Here is a 24,289-nt window from a genome sequence, read left to right as displayed (position 1 = left end):
TCGATGCACTCTGTCCCCAAGCAGGAATACGGCTGACAGGGACGAGAGAGCAAGTGTCTCGGCACAGGCCACTAGCTCTGTAACCAATCCATCCATCCAGTTTCAGGACTGAGACTCATCCATCATTCTAGATGGGAGATTTATCATCATCATAGTCATTATTATCAAGATGCTGTAATTCCAGACTGATCGGTTAATCTTAGTTCTTAGATTCCTCCCTTATCCCAAAACTTCTATCATTCTGTCCTTCCACCCTGGCAATTTATATGAAGTAAATACAATCAAAATTAGTTCTTTCCTTGGAGAAGGTGAGTTAGGAGGATTCAATACCTGTATTGTAGAGTACAAGGGGTAGTCAAGAGTTTTGCTAGATATGTCTATAAAAGGACTAAAATGACTTACTCCTCTCAGAGTCGCATCTGGAGAGTTTCCAGTAGTCTACCAGTCTCAGCTACAGGAAGGAGAGTAAGGCAGAGGCCTATCCACTCCATTCCTAGCTTGGGCAGTGGCTAGCGAGCGGAAGACAATCTGCTACAAGTCAAAACTCACCGGTTCTGGGCAGCAGCAGCAAAGGAGAGAGTTGAGGGTAGAGACTCGAGTTTACTGTGCGGAAGGAGGCAAGGGTAAACCATTTCCATAGTTTTACCAAGAAAACTCTGTGGATCCACTACCAGAATGATTGCAGATGGAGAGCGGGGCATTCCGGGAGAGATGAATCTGTGGTGTCGCTGTGGGTAGGAAATGACTCTGCGACATAAGACAAGACAAGATGGCTTAAGATGTGGCAGGAACATGAAGTTGGAGGCCTTCTAAGGATTGGGGAGAGAAGTGGATTGATGGATTTGAAGTGGGGAGGGGTCTGGAGCAGGTAGGAAGGCCTTTTAAAATTGTGAGCCCTTCGAGGGCCAGGGACTGTATAATTCTCACCTTGTCTTTTTTCTATTTTACTGTACTCTCCCAAGAGCTTAGTATCCAATCTGCACACAGTAAATACTTAATACCATTCGCCGATTTACCGAAGGCATGCACGACGGTCCGGAGATTAATAAGGTATCAATACTCATGCAGATTAACTCCTACCCAGGTCTAAAATGAGAATCAGATTCCCTCCTGAAGGAAATTATCAGAAATCTGCCTCTTTCACATTCCCTAGTGAATTGCCATAGTTGCATTGAATGGTCATAGTTGCTTCCAAACACAAGGACTTGGTGTTGGCCTGGAGCATGAATTTCTCCTACTCCAGTTCATTCAGCAACCTGGTGCACCAGTTTAAGGGGAGAACTCTCTTACTCTCTGAGCAGATTAAGCGTGTAATGGTCCATAAACTATTCGAGAAATCGCATGAAACAATCAGGCTTCATTGTTTCCTAGACCCAAAGCCTTGGTTACTAAGTTCTAAAAGACTCAAGGCTGAGAACAAAGATCCCTGAAGTGGTGGGATATATTCAGTGGTGAGGACATATTACAGGTGACTGGGCAAGGCTCGATTGAGGAGAGACTTGATTGACATTGCTGAGAAAAAGAGAGTGACAAATAGAGCAAGAAGAGATGCCCTACAGCATCGGTTCTTACTGGAGGAAAAAAGGGACATTTTTTGGGGAGAGTTAGTTACGTGGCTATTTGATCCAGGAAATGCTAAATCAAATATGAACTGAAAAAAAAAAACCAAGGTACTTGGGGGCCTAAATTTTACAGTTTTGGTGTCTGCACTGATCAAATCAACTGTGTCACTGATGCATCTCTACTTCACCTTATTCTGAAAAGTCACAGCCTAAGACATCTTGTCCCACAAGTGATGATCCAGCATTTAAAGGAAGGCTCCTTCCACATGCTCTGGTCTCTGTGAGTTGGCCCACATACATTCACAAGTTCACAGTGTTTGTATAAGTTGCTTTTTCTTCAGGGCTGCTCTGAGAACTCTCTAAGTGAAAGCCGAGCCCACAGTGATTGGGCCGTGGCTTAAACACGTTCTCAGCTAAGCCTTAGCTGCCCCATCCAAATCCATGGCTGATCTCTTGCTGTAGATGGTCTAGGGGTCTCTTGACCCCTTGAGGTCAAGGCTCTGGTCAATGCATTCTATTGTGTTCTCCCAAGCACTTAGTACGGTATCCTGCACACGGGTAGGTTCCCCATAATACCCCTCGAGATTGCGGGGCTTTCCTCTGACTCAAAGAACTGTCTTATGTCCCAGTCCCTTCCACTTCTGTCTTATTAACAGGGTTCAAGATGGGTGAGGGACATGGAACATCTGTAAGGCATCCTTCACTTAGAGAAGCAGCATGGTCTAGTACTAGATAGAGAAATTTCCTGGGACTCAGAAGGACGTGGGTTCTTATCCCAACTCTGCCAAATGTCTGCTCTGTGAACTTGGGCAAGTTGCTTATCTTCTCTGTGCCTCAGTTACGTCCTCTGTAAAATGGGGATTAAGGCTCTGAATCCCACATGGGACAGGGACTGTGTCCACTCTATTAGTAACTAAGTTAGTACCATAATACTATGTTAGTACACTATAGTAAATAACTTCCAGTAAATAGCTCCCTAAAGGGCACTCGATACTTGAAAATCAAAGAAAAGATCAGAATAGTACTAGAATTCTTCAAGTTGTCAGATATCAGAGCTACAAGGCCCACCATAGTACCCATTCTGGGGTCCCATCCCACTTCTGGCCACAGTGGTGAATTGCTTAAATTAAATTTGGATAGGGTGTTGGTAAGCATGATGACAACCCATGTACAGCTGGTAAGCAGAGGACTGGAAGAGAGACAGCTTCCTCTTCCTCTTTATTCTGTGCTTCTTCCCTCCCCTGCCCTGCTGCTGGGGCCAGTGGGTGTGCACTGTTGGTATCGTGTTGTTTTCTCAAGGTTCCCAGTGCAACCAGAACAGCGACAGAGTTACTCCACCAGATATCTCCAGCCACTGGGCTGTGGACCGCTCCTTGGTGCTCTCATAGAAGCGGCCTTGATAGTGAGGGGAGCTGTGGCAGCAGGGCCAAGGAGAGGGAGATGGGGAGGGAGAGGGCGAGAGAGGAGATTGAGAGTTTTTTTGCCTAGCTCCAGAACTTTGTAGCCTCTGTTACTCTATCACTGGCAGAGCACTGAGGTCAGAGATAACCTCCCTCCCTCCCTCCCCTAGCCCCCTTCCCCTCCACACTTCACAATGGCCACCAAGAGGTCCTGCCCTGACTATGCAGGCAGAAGAGAAGATGGCAACACACCACAAAGACATCTGACAAACTGGTAAAGGGATAAATGTTGTGATTTTGGGACTGTGGTCCATCTTGCCAGAGTCCTGAGGGCCCTAAAAACGGCTCCTTTATCTGAATTTACTCTTGTATTTAACACTGTCCAGGTTTTCTTATATTTTGCTGCTCTTGTCATTTCAATCTTTTTTGTATGTCTGCTGACAACTCCTCCATATTTTTAGATTGGCTGAAGTATCCTCCTTGTACTCTTTTCTGACATTCATACAGGATTCTTCCCACAGTAGATAAATACAATTGAATAAATGTTTCTTCCTTTTCCTCCTCTTCTTCCTCCTCTTGACCTCCCTCTCGCTGTTTTTCCCATCTTCCCTTTCTGCCTTCCCTTCTCCTCTAATTCTCTATTGCCTGGTTCCACTATGAGCTCTTAAATATGTAGTCACTGTAAACTGGAGAGGATAGGCAGCTATGGTAATTATTCTAAGAAAAACACTTCTAAAGAAAGCAGCGTGGCCTAGTGGAAAGAACATAGGCCTGGTAGTTAGAGGATCTGGGTTCCCCCTGTAGGCACGAAACTTGTTGTGGACAGTCGATATATCTGTTATATTGTTGTGTTGTACTCTCCCACATGCATAGTACAGTGTCCTGCACACAGGAAGTGCTCAATAAATGGGATTGATTGATTCCGATTCTGTCGTGTTCCCGCTGCAAGACCTTGGCAAAGTCACTCTAATTCTCAGTGCCTCAATTACCTCAAAAGTAAAATGGGGATTAAATCAGTCTCCCTCCAATTTAGAGCAAGTCCCAATTGAGAAGGGACACTGACCAGCTGATTATCCTTTATCTACTACAGTGCTTAGAACAGTGCTTAACAAATACAATTATTATTAAAGATACATCATATAGGAGAGGCAAACATTAATTTATGATGTAATCCAGAAAAATGTCTCAAAATTTTATGATTGTTTTGACCAAATTACCCAGAAAATTAAGTCAAATTAGGGCACATTAGAACTATAAAGATCTGTTTTCTTCCAGGAGTTTCCAGAACAAAGACCAAGGGCTCAAGATTCCATTAACATTTATGATGAAATGTTCAGGCTTAGCTTTTTCTAATGATTTGCTAAAGCCTGTCTATTTCATATGTGCATTAAAACCTTGGAGTCAGAGACTTTAAACTATAGGAATAACCCAGTCTTCCCCAAGATCTTGCAGAGAAATAAGGGAAAATATTGGCCTCGAATGTATTAATATGTTTATTAAAAGTTGTGACAATACTGAAATCACTCTTGTGGAATAGATCTATTTTAACAAATGTTCCGTGCACAGAGTAAATTTTAGCTCAAAGAAAGTTATAGTTTCAGGGCTCGCTTTAGTGATGGGAGCCAATTACAGTTTTATTTGTGCAGAACCTCATAAATTCCAAAAGCACCAAAGGGTATTCCAATAGAAAGAAATATGCCTTCTGTGGGGGCAAAACCCCAGCATTTCCCAGCTTTGCTAAAAGAAGTACATGAACTAATGCCCAAGCAAACACAAGACACAAATGATTTTGACAGTATTAGAGTCCCATCTGGAAATGGAATCTATATGAGGCTTTCATAAATGTTAAGGCTAATTAATTAATGCTAATGAAAGCTGCCCATAGCAGTGACTCCCTTGCAAAAATTAAAGCTCTCTAGGTTCCAATATGCTTTCTTTTTAGGAATATGTAATTATGCCATTAAAGTTCCTCATAAATGTGATAAGTATGGCTATACAGCTGGGCAATGTGGCTGATGTCTTGGGGGACACAGGGTTACAATTCAAATTAATCTCAATAAATGAGAGAGGTGAACAAGAACTGAACACGGAAACACGCGGAAGTAACTCAAGGAGCAAAGAGTAACTGGGGCAAGGAGAAGGGAGAGGAAGAATGTCTTGCTCTATACAGATTCAGTAGATAAAAATGATAATCTAAGGCTCAATTAATAATAATAAGGTATTTGTTAAGCGCTTACTATGTACGAAGCACTGTTCTAAGCAGTGGGGTAGATACAAAGTAATCAGGTTGTCCCATGGGGGGTTCACAGTCTTCATCTTCATTTTACAGATGAGAGAACTGAGGCCCAGAGAAGTTAAGTGACTTGCCCAAGGTCACACAGCAGACAAATGGCAGAGCAGGGATTAGAATTTACATCCTCTGACTCCCAAGCCCATGTCCTTACCACTAAGCCTCACTCCTCGGTTTGATCACAAACAGCTGAAAAGCCAGCAATTGTGGGCTATTATGGAAACTAGCATAATGGGATCAATCAATCACTTGCATTTATTGAGTGCTTACTGCATGTAGAACACTGTACTGCGCATAGGGCACTATATTAATGCTTGGGAAACTACAGTCGAGTTAGTAGCTCTGACTGGAGAAGCAGCGTGGCTCAGTGGAAAGAGTCCGGGCTTGGGAGTCAGAGGTCATGGGTTATAATCCTGGCTCTGCCACTTGTCAGCTGTGTGACTTTGGACCAGTCATTCAACTTCTCCGTGCCTCAGTTCCCTCATCTGTAAAATGGGGATTAAAACTGTGAGCCCACGCGGGACAATCTGATCACCTTGGATCCCCACCCCCCTCACCCGAGCGCATAGAACAGTGCTTTGCACATAGTAAGCACTTAATAAATACCATTATTATTATTATTATCCCTGTCCTCAAGGAGCTTAAAAGATAGTGGAATAAACAAAAGCCTAAAATGTTTCAAGGTAGCCTTCCCACTGTAGTCAGTGATCAGGGCTTTACAGAAGGAGTGTGGACTTAAAAATGAAGAAGGGTAAACTGAACTCGGAGGGGCCATCAAGGGCACCAAATAAAATAATTAATCAGAATAGACAAAAGGAATCAACACTGGCCCCATAGAGGACAAGACTCTAGCCTGCTTCAGCAACTGCACTTAGGCTAATAAAGCTTCTCCAGGAGCAGACCACTGCTTTTCTAGGTTAACAGGAACAAAATAAAACAAAAGGGCTTAAGTCACAGCAGGAGAGTTGGACTATATATCAGGAAGGATATTTAGCCTGTGTAAATAAAACCAAAAAAGGATCTTCCAAATGCAAGTCATCATTTAAATCAAAACATTCCTTCCCCTCTCTTATTGTTGGCTAAACATTGTTAGAAAGGATTTGGGAGATAAGATAGGCCAGGACCCTTACCCATCACTGACATACAAGAGTCAGTAGTCAATCAAGAGATTTTTATCTTTTATCTGGAGAATTCTTCAGAAAGGCCAAGGCACCATTCAGAAAGGAAGGTGGGGTAGGGGGGTGGAGGGGGAGTGGAAATAACTGAATGGCCCATTAAAAAGTAGCAAAAGTATTTAAGTTCCTACCTTGTGCAGTAAGGTAGGGAAGGGTTGGCGACAGACACAATCAGACAAATGCCATATAAATGGAGAAACGGCATAAAATTATTGTGGTATTTGTTAAGCACTTGATATACTCCAAGCACAATACTGGGGTAGATAAAAAAAAAAAATCAGATCCCACACAGGGCTCACAGTCTAAGTAGTAGGGACAACAGATATTAAATCCCCATTTTGCAGGTGAGAAGGCACAGAGAAGTGAAGCGATTTACTCAGGGTCACATAGCAGATGGAACAAGATTAGAACCCAGGTCCTCTGACTCCCAGGCCCAGGTTGTTTCTACTAGGCAATATTGCCTCCCTAAGACTTTGCTCAGAGGTCGACAGTTCAGCTGCTAAAGAGGACAGGTAGGGGGTCTCACAGTGCTCTCGCCTAAGTCATCCAGGGTTGAGTCGCAACTGAAACCTTCCCCATGCCCTAAGAATTGTAGAGCCTGCATGTGGCCATTGCTGATCTGTGTGCACTACTTCTCACCCACTTTCCTTGATCTACCCAAGTGCTTAGCACAGTACTTGGCATATAGAGAATATTTGACATATGCCACAGTGATTTTCTTTTTAGTCCCTCGCAGCCTTGTAGGCAGCATTCAGCCATTGTTAAGACCATGTTTCTCAAGGTTGCTGATAATCTCTTTCTCTTTAATGTTTAAGAATGAAATAAATAGCTATCTGTCTGGGATAGTGTAGCCACAGTCTAGGGAATCAATCAATTCAATTAACTGAGTGCTTACTTTGTGCAGAATACTATACTAAGCACTTTGGGAGAGAACAATATAACAGAGTCAGGATTGCTGTCTTTCCCTATAATTATTGCAAGGGAATTGGGGGTGTTTATGTTATTGTAGAAGCTGGTGTTTAGGAACATTACTGCTGTAATTCTATGTACGTTGACTGTAGTCTTGCTCTGGGCAGGGAATGTGTCTGTTTATTTTTATATTACTCGCCCAAGTGCTTAGTAGTAATAATAATAATGGTATTTCTTAAGTGCTTACTATGTGCCAAGGACCTTTCTAAGCCCTGAGGTAAGCAGGTTGTCTCATGTGGGGCTTATAGTCTTAATTACCATTTTACAGCTGAGGTAACTGAGGCACAGATAAGTGAAGTGGCTTGCCCGAGGTCACGCAATGGACAAGTGACAGATCTGGGATTAAAACCCATATCCTCTTCCTCACAAGCCTTTCCAGTAAGCCACACTGCTTCTCTAATACAGTACTGTGCTTGAGTACAGTGTTTTGCACCCAGTAAGCTCTCAAAAAATACAGCTGATTGAATGAATGAAATTGTGCATGACTGCTTTTCCGACATCCTACCTCACTGAATCCAAACAGGCTCTCATAGTCAATAATAATAATAATAATAAAGGTTCTAGTTAAGTGCGTGCTAAGTGCCAAGCACTATTCTATGCAGTGGTGTAGTTAAAAGTTAATCAAGTTGAACACAATCCATTTCCCCCACGGGTTCCACACTTTTATCCCTGTTTTTCAGAGGAGGTAACTGGGGCACAGAGAAATTAAGTGACTTGCCCAGTTCTAGCCAAAATGTATACAGTAAGCACTCAAATATAATTGAATGAATAGCAAAAACATACGGTAAGGTAGAACTGAGCATATTTTAGGCTGCTTTTCTGGTCAATTGATCTATTTGGCAGGATCAAATCATGATGGAATTCCATAGCATCTACTATGTTCAGCATAAATTATCCTACTGATCCAAAACAAAATGCAATTACGATAGATTAAAAAAAAAAGACCTGAAAAGAAAAGTGACTCTATTCTTATTCAACATTCTGAAGTGTTACACATTTCCTCAGACTCCTTTCAAGATTAAGCATTAATAGTATTTATTAAATGCCCATTGGATGCAATTCATTCAATCATTCAATCATATTTATTGAGTGTTTTCTGCGTGCAGAGCCCTGTACTAAGCTCTTAGGATGTAGAAACACTCAAGTGGCACATTCTCTACCCACACGGAACTTATACTCTGAGGAAGAAAGTAAATTGTTGACAGAGTAATCAAAGTAAATAATTGAATGAACAATGAAATCAGTGTCTATACAGTAGTGCTGAGGATGGATCTAAGTACATATAATTTAAGATGCTGGTAATCAGTCATGGAGGACATTTTGAAGTAAGTGGACTTTGAAGAGAGCCGTGGATTGATGGGTGTCTGATGTGGGGAAGGTGGGAGTTTCAGGCTAAGGAAACGGAGCAAGAGAATGAATGCGGGAAAGTCGAGAGTGAGGTCGAGGTTGAAGGTTGGCTTAAAAGGAATGCAGAGTGAGTTGAGTAGGAGAGGGAGAAGATAGCTTGGAGGTAAGCTAGGGGCTATATGTAAAGCACTGAAGTCGCTTCCAATCAGTTTTTGATGTGGGGACACAAGGATCCAGTGCGAGGTTGTGAAGAGAGATAAGGGCCAAGAGATGCTTCAGGTAGATGGTCTGTGTAGCAGCAGGAAGTATAGATTGGAGGGGAGGAGAGACTGGGGCATAGGAGGCCAGTAAGGAAGTTAATGCGATAGTGTAGCTATGGCGAGGCCGGGGACGAGAAGAAGGTGTGGACCTGGAAAATATCATGCAGGAAAAATCAGCAGGGTTTGGAAATGGATTGGATGTGAAAGCTGGATGATAGTGAAGTGACCAGGATGACACTAAGGTTGTGGTTTTTTTATGGCATTTGTTGAGCGCTCTCTATGGGTCAGGCACTGTACTAAGCACTGGAGTAGATACAGGATCCAGATACAGGTTGGGCACACTCTCTGTCCCACATGGGACTCACATTCTTAATCTCCATTCTACTGGTGAGTTATCGAAAAATTAAGTGACTTGCCCAAGGTCACATAGAAGACTAGTGACAGAGCTAGGATTAGAACGCTGGTCCTTTGGACTCCCAGTTCCATGCTCTGTCCACTAAACCACGCCGCTTTCTGGGTTGCGGAAGATGATATAGTGTTGCCAATCGAGATGACACGGTTGATGGGGAGGGAGAGGGTTAAAGGGAATGATGTTGAGATGCTGTCTCCTTGGAGACAGCAAGAGATGTGGGATTGCAGGTCAGAGGAGAGATCAAGGTAAGGTAGATCGAAGCCAGGCAAGCAGAGGAGCTCCATCAGAGCACGGGGACAGAGCAAGAATAGGGGGACCCAGAACAGAGTCCTGTGAGAGGTTAATGGCTGAGAGGTAAAAGAGGCTCATTATTACATGCTATGGACCCCATTAGCCTATAAGCCCTTTTGGGACACGGAATGTGTCTTATGACTCTGTTTTCTTCTCTAAGTGCTTAGTACAGTGCATTCCATTCAATAATGAATCAATAAATTACCATTACTGCTATTATATGTATCACTGGAAATACTGGGGAATGCTTTTAATGATAGTGAATGACCTGTAAGAGAACATTTTGTAGTAGGTCCGTGCCCTTCCACGCGTGACTAAGCATCGGGAGGCAACATGGAAATAGTTAGCTCTTCCTTTTTCTCCAAGCATAATTCATTTTGATTGAGGCACAGGGAGATCGTGCTTCATTTTCTTGATCTTTATTCAGAACAGCTCATTTGCGGTGTCCTAGGATATCACTATCATTCTGCATCTTTTGCTCCTGAATATTACCCCTCTTTTTTGACACTAATGCCATCAAGGAATGGAAGTTTAGTGATCTACACCAGCTGTTTGGTCCTTTAAAGATTAATTGTCATCTAGTCACAAGATGATTAAGGATGTAGCCACTGACCAACTCCTGAAAAACTCCAGTCTTTGAGAATACTGATGCCTTTGGTCTTAAAAGACGCATGAGGAGGGTGGCCCTATCATTTATTACTTTTGTTACAAAATGGGACACCAGAAACTCAGCTCAAATTTACGCACTTTCCCCTTTAGCCGCCAAGGAGGATGGGTAAGAGAGATTTGTGGGGTTTTAAGTTGGGTGTTCCTGGGATGTGGTGGAAAGTAAGTGGGTATTGATAAATTCTGTGAATCAAGACAGATTGAAGATATCCTCCTAGACTTGTATAAATGAGCCATTCTATAAAAAGTGCTTTTCCTTAGTGTTTCATCATTGGCTACCAAAATTAAAAAAACACAGAAATGTCTTAAGGTGAGAAAATTCTTCCTTTTTTTTTTAAAAAAAAAATCATAATGGCTCACATTTGGTTGGCTGACTTGGCATGAAGCTTCTTATTTTAATTTGAACAATCAACTATCATTTCCTCAGTAGAGCAACAGAATTTGGCCCAGGGGATAGAACATGGTACTAGGAGGCAGGCAACCTGGGTTCTATTCCTGGCTCTGCCACTTGTAGGCTATAATAATAATAATGATGTTGGTATTTGGTAGTGCTTACTAGGTGCAGAGCACTGTTCTAAGTGCTGGGGTAGATACAGGGTAATCAGGTTGTCCCACGTGAGGCTCACAGTTAATCCCCATTTTACGGATGAGATAACTGAGGCACAGAGAAGTTAAGTGACTTGCCCACAGTCACACAGCTGACAAGTGGCAGAGCTGGGATTCAAACCCATGACCTCTGCTTTGGGTAAGTCCCTTAACTTCTCTGTTCCTGTTTATTCCTCTCAAATGGTATTAACTATGTTCTTCTTCCCACTTAGCCCCCTTTCCACATGGAGAGCTCAGTCTGTCTGACATGAGTATTTTCTATCTACCCCAGTGCTTAGTACAGTGCTTGGCACATAGTAAGCACTTAACAAATACCACTATTGTTATTAGCATTATTATTAGTTTAGATTGACCTCCCTGCCCAATCTCATTAAGGCTCTATCTAGATAGGGCTACAGTTTAATTGAGCAATTGAAGGATCACTGGTTCAAAGAGCAGTGTGGGTAGTTGAAACAGACAAGATTGCCAAAATAGTCAGAATAACTTGGATGCTTTCATGGGATCAAAATACTTGATCGGTCGAGAAGTAGCCTAGCCTAGTGGAAAGAGCAAGGGCCTGGGAGTCAGAGGATCTGGATTCTAATCCTGGCTCTGCCACTGACCTTTTGTTTGAACTTAAGCAAATCACTTCTGTGCTTCAACTACTTCACCTGTTAAATGGGGAATAATATATGTTCTCCCTCCCTTTAGATTGTGTGTTCTATAAGGGACAGGGACTGTGCCCAACTTGATTTTCTTGTATCTACTCCAGTGCTGAATACAGTGCTAAATGCTTAACGAATTCTATTATCATTATCATCACAATTGGTGTGGTCTCTGTATTTTAACTCCCGAGTCCAAGAAAAATTTTATTCAAAAATTAATCAATCACTTAGGAGAAGTACACCACAACAATATAACAGACTCACTCCCGGCCACAGTGAGCTTAACGTCTAAGTTTAGGCTTCTTTTTTTTAAGTGCTTACTGTGTGTCATGCACTGTGGTGGATAGAAGATAAACAGGTTGGTCACAGTCCCCGCCCCACATTGGACTCACTGTCTAAGGGGGAGGGAGAACAGAAATTTAATCTCTATTTTACAGATTAGAATTCTGAATGTGGAGAAGCGATTTGCCCAAGGTTTCAGAGCAAGTGATTAACTGAGAGGACTCTGACACTCAGGGCCAAATTTTTTTTTCAAAAGGCCATCCTGTTTCTAACCCAGAAACCATTTAACACCCAGAAATTACATTTCCTTTTACCTACAGACTTGCAAAGTTCCAATGGTTGGTAATACTTGTAGCTATCTCATTGTCAGTTAGGATTTATGGGAGTATGACTAGATGCAGAGTAGCATGTGTGCAAAACATTTATTTCTGTATTTGTATTCTGTATTTAGGTACAGAAAACATAAACCAAATAAGATGTCTAGTTGTATCCATTCACATTCAGACAAGTTGTGTGTTCTTAGAAAGATATTTAATTACAAGCGCTTCAAAAGTGTCCTAGATTTTCAAAAGTTTTATTGTAAGTTTGAAGACTAGACAAGGTCAAACTGATTTTACATCATCCTACATGATTTAAGTATATACAAAAGACATCTGAATATTACATAGCTTGAAAATTTGCCAAAGTCAATTGTGTCTCAGATACTTCTGTACTTACTGACACATCAGAAGCCAGCACTGAATATTATAATTCGTAATTTGTCGTCTAGCAAAGATACACTCATTAGTACCCTTGGTCTTCAAAATTCTGTATGCAATCATTCCAAAAGAGAAAGTCAACCTACAATTTTAGAACCAAGGACAATGACAAACCCTTGTCTAAGTCTTATGCATTTTCTTCAATTTCTTTGATATAAAATTAGCGTATTATAGAGCTATAGAAAGGTGGAATCTGCCTACCAAAATTTAATTGGCTCAAGGTGAAATTTAATTAGAACAATTTTACTCTAGCTCTATGTCTATATCATACAAAAATCAGAGGACTTCTCCAGACCATTTCCAACCTTTCCGTGTGTGGAAATCCCATTTTTGACCAGAAATTTGAGTACTGCAAGTGAGCTGGGTGTCAGTGACAATGGGTATTAACCGTGAGAAGGGAATAGTTTTCAAGGAATTGTAGTTGCATCTTCAACCAGGTATTCTGGCAATTAAAAGAAGAAAGGACTTATCAGAAACATTTCCAATTCAGCATCTGAAGGCGTTAACAGTGAATGTTAATTTTCTCTGTGCCTCAGTTTCCTCATTTGTAAAATGGGGTTCAATACCTGTTCTCCCTCCTACTTAGACTGTGAGCAATCTAATTGTTATTCTATCTACCCCAGTGCTTAGTACAGTGCTTGGCACGCAGCAAGTGCTTAACAAATACGACTATTAGTAAAAAGCAACATGTAGTGCTATTTATATCACATTAAGCTATCACTCTTCAGATTAAGAATGATGCAATGAAGCGTCACCACCAAAGAAATTGGGTTTGAATCAAATGGGAAAAAAATCTAGCCATTTTTCCCTTCAAGAATTTCATGCTTCTGTGACCTATAGCATAATTTCAAGGATTAGACAATGAAAACAAATATAGAAAAAAAAGCTGTGAAATGATAAACACAAGGCAACTTGTGGAAAATACCCACTAAAATGTAAAAGCTTGCTGGAAAAGGACCAACAATCCATAGACTTCAAACCTAAAGTGCAAAATATGGGCAGCATTTAACTAACTTATCACCAGACCCTTTCATAACAATTTTGGCTCTCTAAAAGAGCCATTATGATTGACTTTCTCTTTAAAATTGTTCACTACAATTGAAGACCATTTCCTATATACATCATTAAGGAATGCTGTTAACACATGTACAGACAAGACAGTAACAGTCTAGTGGCTTTTGTTATGCAGCACAAATTTTAAATAAAATTAGCAGTGTTCCACAGGACCTCAACATTTCTTACATATATTGAACTTTTTACCTTTATAGGACCCATAATTAAAGTCTTTGAAAATTCCATGTCTAAGTCTTATAAAGTAAATACTTGTATAAATACATCATAAAGGTTGACTAAGGACGTGGAGACAACTTCTGTAATTTATTTGAGAGTCACTGTTTCATGAAAACTCTACTATCAGTAATGGTGGTTACCAAATTGCCTACAAATTTCTTCAGGGTTTTTGAAGCAAAATAAATAAATTTGAATCTTCAGCTTCTGGAGGAGGTGATATTATAATGCATATTTTTGAGCAGTTTACTACTTAGTTTTCAAAATGAATGCTTTCTACTGTATAGGACAGGGCATTTTTCAAGGGATTGGCCTCAAATTCATATCTCAATAGTACTTGAAGCTTCCAGAGAAATGCAGCAAAGCGGGACATAAATGCCATGAAAGAAAACAGGCAGCACTATATACTGGATGCCATAATTTAAGGGGGGGTGGAAATCACATTTCAATTATTTTCCAACTAAAAAGGTAAAAATATAGAACTTTTGCGGGACTATAATATTACTCATTCTGACTTTCTACTGCTATGAGTTAAGATTATGGGGAAGGTATTTTTAAAGGAGTCATTCTGGTTAAATTGCCTGGCAATCACTCAAGGGTAATTTCCTTAGGTAGATCCATTCACCTCATTTTCCATTTCATGTGTTACTCTTCATGAAAAGAAGAGACTTTAGAGCAAAAGAGGAAAAAATGAAACTTAACCAGAATACACAACTGGAGTGAGAACATGCAGCATAGAAAGTGAATGGGGCAGGAAGCAAAAAAAGACATGTATCCTGGAGTTTAAAAATGGAACAAAACCGAAAAGATACTTTGTCATAACAGCAAGTACTCTGTACCACAGATTAGCTCCCAAAACATGTGTAGAAATACTGACAATGTTTGATAGGCACAAGGGAAACAATAAGGTAATGCATTCATCCCAGAGAAAAGAACTTATTGCTAAAGCTGCAGGATTCCTTTTTACAAGTAAGAAAGGAGTGCGGTTTGGGCAAATAAGCTTATCCATTCTTTTTTATGTTTATTTTTTCCTCAAACTGTACTGGAGCTCTCCAGGGCCATTTTGTCTTGCCTGTAAAAAGGATGCTGCTCTTCTTCCTCAATGTATTTCAACCAGTGTGAACAACTCAGAAGAAAACTAGAAAGGTAATTCTACATTTAAAGGGATGGTTTAAGGGACAAAATCAGATTGGACCATATAAAGGGCAGACTTAGACCTCCTTACAAAAGACAGTAGCGGCCTACATTAAATTGAGCACTTGTTCATGAAAAAACCCATTCAATTTCTTACAGGTTTTGCACAGTTTATTCTACGGAGATACTTTTAGGGATGTCGTGACTGGAGTTGTCAAACGAAGGGCTTCATCAGTCCTCCTCTGTACAGCCCAATAGCTCTGATCGCAAAGTGATCCTGCCATACCACGACCAGGGAAGGATCCTTATGTGCCGTGCATAGATGGGAGGGTCGATGACGTTCTTTCTGTGCGTGTCATTATCAAAGTTGCCCTGGAACACCTAGAAGGGGAAAACAGAGTGGGTCACTGATCCGTGTTGCTGCACTGGCCAAAGTTAAGCAGGAGGGCAAGCCGAGGAGAGAAAAGGAAGCATTCATCTTCTGTGAACTCGCTTTTTGAGCAAAATGGTTTGCTGGGGTTTCTGGCTTGACCAGGACTGGATGGTTCACCTTTAGTTGGATAAGGCCAATTTGGGCTTGGAGGCCTATACTGCCTCCTATGCCATGCAGAACTGATAACCCTGGTTTCCAGCCGTGGCGGTGGCTGCCTGGCCCCAGCAGAATGGCTGAGACCTGGCCAGAAAAGCACTGGGGAATAGGGTGCGGTAGAGAATGTCAGTGTCAGCAGCTGCCGAATTGGTCAATCCTCCCTTACAACTCTCCACCTCCTGTCTCCCTCTCTCCTATTTTTCTTTCTACCCTCCATTCTGTCACTTTCCCTGTCCTATTTTCTTCTCTTCCTCCCTCTCCCCTTTCCATTTTCTCTCTATATTCTGCCTTTCCTCAGGACTCACACTTCCTTTAGCCCTCACTCTATGCTACGCTTGCTCCCATCTTGTTAATCCTCTTAACCTAACTTAATTTGAAGAACTAAAATTCTTGTAGTAGTAAAGGTACTTATCTGGTGCCTACTAAATGCCAGTGCACTCTTCTAAGCATTAGAGAAGCACCACAGAAGCACCTGACAAGTTCCCTGTTCATAGGGAACATACAAGTTAATGGGGGAGACAGTCATAGCTCACAAACTGTGAAATGACAATCTAATTGGATGTTCAAGTACCTATTTCTGTATGTAACTGAACACACACACACACACACACATAACATAGCTATACTTTATATTGTCTGTGTCCCCCTCTAGAAAATAAGCCCCTTGAAGGCAGGGAATAGTGCCTACCAATTCTATTACACTGTGCTCTCCCCAGTGCTCAATCAATGTGATTAATATATATGTTAACAGATGTGGAGGATGGCATAAATAACATATATGTAAGAGATGGCTGAGGGGTTGATAACACTTGGGGTTTGGATAATGAATCTCAAACTGCTTTTTGGAAGAAGAAGGATGTTAGATGGGGCTTTGGAGGTGGGGATGGTTGAGATCTGGAGGATTTGGTTAGGGGCGGTGTGAGCGAGGAGTTAGAGAAGCATATGATAAGAGTAAGGTACAGCTAACAGATGGGTTTGAAAGAGGATCCCTTGCAAATTAGATGACCCTAGTCTGTAGACCATCTGTAATAATAATGATGATATTTATTGAGAACTTACCATGCACCAAGCACTTTTCTAAGCGCTGGGGTAGATACAAGGTAACTGGGTTGGCCCACTTGGGTATTTAGTAAGTATCTTGTGCTCTACAGTTTACAAATAACCTCCTGTTGCATGTGTAGGTTATCTGCTACTCTAACAATGCTAATTGTCATTTAGTGGGGAAGAAGAGAACAAAAGGGCAAAGAAATGGATAAAAAGGGGAACTAGGCATCCCATGCTGTAGGCTGCTTGGGTAGAAAAGTTCAGGATTTGTGAATCGTAACTTTTTTGGGTCATGGGGTTCTGAGGTAAATTTTGAATTTGTGTTTCCTTTTGGCAAGAGAAAATACTCCTTTAGCTGTTGCTGCAAGCTGCTGACCAGCACTGTACACTGACAAATGAAAAGGTCTTCACAATCTGCTAGTTTTCCTATCCTCACGGAGTCATTTGGGCCATTTGGTCTACAGCAAATGACAAAATAAAGTCAGTGAGGAAAAAAACACCCTCCAAAATACATCATCATCCAAATGGTAGAAAATTCAATTTTTTGCTCAGGATGTGTTGGAATAAAGATAAAACTTGAGAACCATTTTTTAAAAAGGGGTCTGTGTAGATTCACATGAAAAAGAAAGGGTGCTTTAGAAAGATTAAAGAGAAAGAGAACTCTTCCTCAGAGGCAGATCATCGTTGCATGGCTTAATGTGAGGAAGAGGTAAGAAGGGCAGGCCTGCTGTTGGTTCAGTGGAAAGATTACTTGCACTTGATGGTAAAGCAAAATGTCATCTACATTTGATGTGGGGAACAATTTTCAACTTGACACAGAACATATCTCCAAAGCTATTTTCCAAATTAATATTTGCTACAGATGATAATATTGAGCTATGGCAAATCTGGAATTCATCCTGGCACATTTGAATTCAAGTTCCACATATAACAGGATTTTCTGCAGCAATATTACTACCGAGCTGGGACAGAGGAGCAGGTGGTTTATTGAAGCAAATGTCTCAGTAAGCAAAAGCAACTCTTCCAGTATAAAGAAACCCACAGAAGACATGCTAAGCACACAGTGACATGGAATCTTGAGAGAGACTGCCATTGTAATGTCAGAGAATATGAATTACTGTCACCTGCCAAATTTCCTGACACTTAATACTGGGTTTCAATGGCCCACCTGTTTGGAGTGCTGTAATTTTATTCAGAATCTAAAAAATCAAATTTTGCCACATAACTGACAAATTGATTCCTCAGGTTAATTCATTTTCTTTCCAAATTCTACAACAGAAAATAAAATATATAGTACTGTTCACTTTCCACTGCAATGAGTGCTAGTTAAATCTGTTACTTCTGACACAAACTGCAACAAGAATGGATAGAATATGGGTCTGGGAGTCTGGAGTACCTGGGTTCTAATACCAGTTATGCTATTTGTCTTCTGTGTGGTCTTGGGCAAGTCACTTAACTTCTCTGTGCCTCAGTTACTTCATCTGTAAAATGGGGTCTAATTCTGCGAGCCCCATGAGGGACAGGGACCGTGTCCAATTTGATTAGCTTGTATCTAACCTAGAGCTTAGTACAGTCCCTGCTACATAGTAAGCATGTAATAAATACCATTTAAAAAATACATGATACACATTAGGTAAATTGGTATTTAGGCACATTTCTCTATAATCCGTTAACTGTGTACTCAGGACTCCACAGTTTAACTAGACAAAATCTTAGATATGGTGTTTTTTGGGGACATAAACTCTTCAGTGTTAAATTTTAAAAAGGGGATTCCTCACCACCGAGGGTGAATCTGGAAAACAAACTGCAATTTTTAAAGATTCACAAAATCCATAAGGAAAGTACACAGCCTAAAAGAGCTACAGGTGAATTAACTTCCTTTCCAGAATCTTTTCTTCTTCTTTCATTTACATAGTGGTAATGAGCCAGAAATATAAGAAAAAGTGAGAATAACAATTCCAGCATGACATTTTCCACATGCCGTTCAAACATGCAGTCTGAATTACTCCTTTACACTGATTGCTACAGCATTTGCTTAGGCTTTACAGTGTACTTCCTGGCAGAGGATTGCCAAGTCAGCATCGGTGCTATTTTGTAAAGATCAAAAAAAAATCTTTGAAACCTGCTGTCTCACATACACCTTAAAGAACTAACTGTACACCCTCAAATCCTAAATGACTGATAGAGCAACATTTCACATCCATAGAAGGGAAAAGCGCACCATACATAAAGGGGCTCAGAGCTGCAAGCAACAGATTTTTGAGAATCCATGTGCAGATGTATCAGGTTTGGAAGCAAATTAGCAGATGAAAAGTCAGCTGGTATTTTTAAATATTGAAGGGAAGAACTGCTGCACATAAGGAACACCAGGGTAGGATGGTCAGCAGATACCAGGCTTCAAGATGTCTTTGATACTGCCTGTGTTGATTTGGCACCCAGAGAAACTTACTGACATACTATTGAACATTTGGGGAAATCCACCTAGAGCAATTTGTTGAGCAAACCCTGACTCCCTACCTTGCTCTGGATCTCTTGTGGCTCCATCTCAGATCCCTCTACTCATGCACATCTTCCAAGCCCCGGAACCCAGCCACAAGAGCTGAGGTGGAAGGTGGTTGGGTCACTTAAAATGAAATACTAGACCTAAAGGCATCTGGTGCCATTTTACATTTGGACAGGGGACTGACTAGGGGAAAACCAAGCTGTAGAGCATAGAGCCAGAAGAATGGCCACCCTAAATCTGTCAAGAGCTCAGTACTTCAAAGATCCTACCGTTTCTACCATTCTCTAAGAGCTGTTTGCACCCTAGCTCTGTTTCTCTCATCAAGGTCTATCACTCCTCTTCTCCATTCTCTAGGCTTTTTTCTTCAAATGATATTTGTTAAGCTCTTACTATGTGCCAGACACTGCACTGGGGTAGTACAAGCGAATCAGATTGGACAAAGGCCTTGTTTTACATGGCACCATAATCTTAATCAGAGATTGTCTGTCTCGTGACTACTGTCGATACGCATTCACCCTAGCAACTGCCTCACAGTGTCCTCCTCTGGGCACAGAAGACTAGGTGAGAGTGTGTGAATGGTTCAGCATAAACCAGCACCACTACTGTGCAAAAAGACTCACACACCTCAATGATTTTGGGCCAGAAATGGTACCCAGTTTAATATGGACAAAGTATGCCAGGAGGCAGAAAAGGCTCTCAGGCAAGCAGAATGACCTAGTGGAACAAGGGAGTCAGAGGAGCTGGGTTCTAATCCTGGATCATCACATGTCTGGTGTGTGACCTTGGAAAAGTCACTTAACTTTTGTGTGCCTCAGTTATCTCATCTGTAAAATGGGGATTAAGACTGTGAACCCCATGAGAGACATGGTCTGTATCCAATTTCATTAGTTTGTACTTATTCCAGAGTCTAGTACACTGTCTGGCACATACTAAGTGCTTAACAAATACCATTAAAAAGAATGATAAGCTTTTTTTACAGCATCTGGCCTGAGGGAGATCATGTTGCATGAAGTGGTACCTGTAGTTTTCAACCATCTGGTGGAAAGAGCACAGGCCTGGGAGTCAGAGAACTTGGGTTCTAATCTTGGCTTCCCCATTTGGCTCCCACATGACCTTGGGCAAGTCTCTTACCTTCCTTTTGTTTCATTATCTTCAACTGTAAAATAGATTCAATACCTTTTCTCCCTCCAACTTAGACTGTGAGCTACAACTGGGACAGGGACTATCCAAACTTATTATCTGTTAAGCTCTTACTCTGTGCCAAGCACTGTACTTAGTGTTGTGGGAGATACAAATTATTGTGATTGTCAAGCAACCCAATAATTTGAGAGGCCACACTTTAAGACTGACTTTACTGTCACTTGACTACGCTCCCATTCCATTAGTACAATAGAGACTGATTTCTTCTCAAAACAACTTTGTCATTCAAGCTTCTTCTTAAAAGGAATAAAAAATGATTTTATTATTTTAAAAAATCAGTCTTTTTTGTACTAGCAATTTATAGCCCTCCAGCACAATTTTCAACGGCTCATTGACTATATCAAGAGCTTTCACTGAAGACAAAGTGTTAAAAGAATGTGAAATTTTTCATGGACTCAGACTCTAACAATTCCTAAAAATATTATATTATAAGCAATGTCCTATAATGTGTCATTCAGTCTAATATTCTGTTTCTGAAAGTAACATCAAGGAATGCTTAATGGAATATGAATGGTTGGGCTCCATGACTTCCATTTCCATGACGAGCTACATACGTGTTAGACTCCAAGCTCCTTCACATGTCCTTGAGGCAGGCTGCTTGCCTCAGGATTGTAATCTCTGCAATCTGGTGGAACAGGATTAAAGGGGATCACCCCATAATTCAGTCACTATAGTAACCCTGAGGCTAAATTTGCATGTAGTGAGAGAGAGACAAAGAGATGAAGCAGATCAGAGCCAAATGCTTACATTTCCTGAAATATATAGGCTTCAATAAATATACAAACTTCTATGAACACAAAAACAAACTTCCATTAGTAGATAAAATTCTATAAACATAAAAGCTTTCTTGATCCCTGAGCACATGAACCCACCTTTAACCATGTGAACAGAGAAAATTATAGAGTTTTAGTGTTGGATGGAAATGCAGGAAAGGAGCATGGCCTAAAAGAAAGAGTATGGATCTGGGAGTCAGAGGATCTGGGTTCTAATCCTGGCTCTGACACTTGCCTGCTGTGTGATGCTGGGCAAGTCGCTTTGTGCTGCAGTTTCCTCAACTCTATAATGGGGATTCAGTACCTGTTCTCCCTTCTATTTAAACTAGGAGTCCCATGTGACACAGGGTTCTTGTCTGAACTGATTAATTTGTATCTACCCAGGACTTAGAATGGTTCTTGATGCACAATAAGCACTTAAATTCCATAATTTTTTTTTTAAAGATAGAGACACAGAGAGAGGGAACGAGAACCGAAGCCCTCATTTTTGATTTTAGAAATCTACCCCTTGCCGATTTGTTTCTCACCTTCCTCCCAGAATAAAATGTTCTGCAGTGGACTTTGGGAAATGTAGTGCTCCGGTCCAGAGGTTTTCCCACTATGCTCAGCCAACAGTGTCTTCAAAGATTTCTAACCTTTCCCCCATTAACTTTTCTTGGGTCTATGGTTTATAAACCTATCTAAAACTTACTCTTCTAAAAATACCCACTTTTCCCCTTAACACTTCTTAGACCTATTTTCTGTGAATTCATCTGAATTCCTTCTTGAACCTAGTATTTTCTGCTTGGACAACTTCCTGGAATAATAAATTCCATGTACTTGCTATCCTATGTATAGAAATGTTTCATTTTGTTTATCTTCAACCTACCAAGTTGGTGTGGAAATTACCAAAAACCTCAGTCAATTTGACTTTCCAAGGAAATTCACCAACAACCCAAAACTATTTCATAAATGAACAGTTGGTCATATCAGTGTTGGCCATATCCCATCTAAGTAATTACCCAAACCAATGGAATGGTATCCAATTTTGGAACATCTACTTCTGTTTGCCTGAGGATAAAATAAAGGATTAGTTGCAGTTCTGAAGATATATGCCTTTAGGAAATATTTCCAAATGAGTAGGCTGTAAAAACTCCATGGATATCTAGAAGACCTTCACTCAGGATATTGTATATTGAAGTCATTTTCCTCAAACTTACTGGCTTTAAATAAATTGGACTTTTCCTCCAACTCTCCCTTGCACTACCATTACATCTCTCTCCTCCCAGTCATTTCCAAACTCCTCAAATCTGCCCCTGTTGTCTTCACCTTTCTGCCAAAGTATCAACTTTCTCTTTGAATCCCACCTGGATTTCTCTCTCATCAACTAGCCAAAACTGCTCTTACCAAAGTCATGAATGGACTACTCATGGAAAAATAAAAAATTTACAAGAGCTAATCTAGTTCTCTTGGACTTCCCCTGTGCATTTAAGATACCTGAATGCATCTGGTAACCATATTGCCCTGGTCCTCAAACTGCACAGTTATTTCTTTTGCAGGCTTCTCTTCTCTTTTACCCTTAATTGTAACTGTCCCCAGGGCTCAGTTTTGTGCATGCCACCTTTCTCTTTCCTTTAATTTATTTCCTCCTGGAGCTCTTTCATTCAGGTTTAGTTACCATCCTCAACCCACCCTATTTCTCCCCACAATGCCACTTGAGCACTTCCAAGCCAATAGAGCACTTGAGAACTTCCATTCTGCTGTAGTACTGATATACAGATCTTTACAGTCTAATTTTTTTATTTTAGTGCCGATGATATTCACTGAACACTTAGTGTATGTAGAACACTGAACTAAACATTTGGGAGAGTACAATACAGTAGAGTTGGTAGACACATCCTCTCCACTCAAGGAGCTTAAAATCTAGTGGAAAAGACAGACATTAAAATGAATTTAAGGTAGGGGAAGCAAAAGTGTATAAGGATATGTATGTAACTACTGTGGGCAGGGGGTGGGATGAATATCAAAGTGCTTAACGGGAATAGCCACAACATAGGCAATGCAGAGGGGAGGGCCAGTAAGGTGGGAAAATGAAGGGTTGTGAATGTGCCCCCTACCAGTAAATCATTTAAAAGTCTGTCTTTCCTGCAAGACGGTAAACTTCTTGAGGACAGGGATCTTCTTGCCAAATCCATTCATTCATTCATTCATTCAATAGTATTTATTGAGCGCTTACTATGTGCAGAGCACTGTACTAAGCGCTTGGGATGAACAAGTCGGCAACAGATAGAGACCAATGGCCACTACTCCACCTTGGCTTCAATGATGCTGTCCTAGCCTGGTTTTCCTCCTGTTTCTCTAGCCATACCCTTCTTGGTCTCTTTAACTGGCACCTCCTCTGTCTCCCACCCTCTATTGGAATTCCTCAGGGCTAAGTTCAGGGTTGCTTTCTATTCTCCATCTATAACCACTTGCCTGGAGAACTCACTTGTTCCCCCAGCCTCAGCCACCATCTCTATGCAGATGATTCCCAAATCTATGCCTCCAACTCTGACCTCTCTCCCCTTTTTTGCAGTCTTACATTTCCTCCTGTCTCCAAGACATCTCTTGGATGTCCTGTCGGTGCCACCAACTTAACATGACCTCATCTTCTCACCAAAACCCTGCCCCCCTCCCTCATGACTTTCCTATCAGTGCATTCAGCACCATCATCCTCCCCGTCTCACAAACCCATAACTTTGGCATTGTCTTTGAGATTACCCTTGACTCACCTCTCATTCAACACACACATTCATTCTGTCAAAAAAGTCTGTCGGTTTTATCTTCACGACATCGCTAGAATCTACTGTCTCTCTTCATCCAAATTGCTACCATGCTGATTCACGCACTCATTTTCCACCTTGACTTCTTTATCAGCTTCCTCACTGACCTCCCTGCCTCCTGTCTCTCCAGGCAATACTTAACTCTGCTACCCAGATCATTTTTCAGAAAAAAGCATTCTAGTCACAACTCCCCACTCCTCAGAAACCTCCAATCACTACCCATCTACCTTTGCATCACGCAGGAACTCCTTACCATCAGCTTTAAAGCATTAGATCAGTCCTCTTCCTCCTATTTA

General features: G+C 41.1%; 1 protein-coding gene and 1 non-coding gene across 5 annotated transcripts in view; one reads left to right on the top strand and one right to left on the bottom strand.

Annotated features, from left to right (window-relative positions):
* Positions 1-401: 401 nt before the first annotated feature.
* LOC114816191 lies at positions 402-539 on the top strand. Its single transcript, XR_003763960.1, has one exon. It is a non-coding gene; the product is annotated as a small nucleolar RNA SNORA7 (small nucleolar RNA).
* Positions 540-12,416: 11,877 nt separating this feature from the next.
* Positions 12,417-24,289, bottom strand: part of EDIL3 (EGF like repeats and discoidin domains 3) — a 316,556-nt gene continuing 304,683 nt past the window's right edge. For all 4 annotated transcript variants that reach the window (XM_029070916.2, XM_029070911.2, XM_029070902.2 and 1 more), the window contains one exon: positions 12,417-15,464. In XM_029070916.2, coding sequence (XP_028926749.1) covers positions 15,315-15,464 — 150 coding nt within the window. In that variant the 3' untranslated portion in view covers positions 12,417-15,314. The remainder of the gene's footprint in view (positions 15,465-24,289) is intronic.

The sequence above is a fragment of the Ornithorhynchus anatinus genome, chromosome 1 (genome assembly GCF_004115215.2).
Source record: "Ornithorhynchus anatinus isolate Pmale09 chromosome 1, mOrnAna1.pri.v4, whole genome shotgun sequence".
Taxonomy (NCBI): domain Eukaryota; kingdom Metazoa; phylum Chordata; class Mammalia; order Monotremata; family Ornithorhynchidae; genus Ornithorhynchus; species Ornithorhynchus anatinus.
This window is presented reverse-complemented; position numbering and strand designations above follow the sequence as displayed.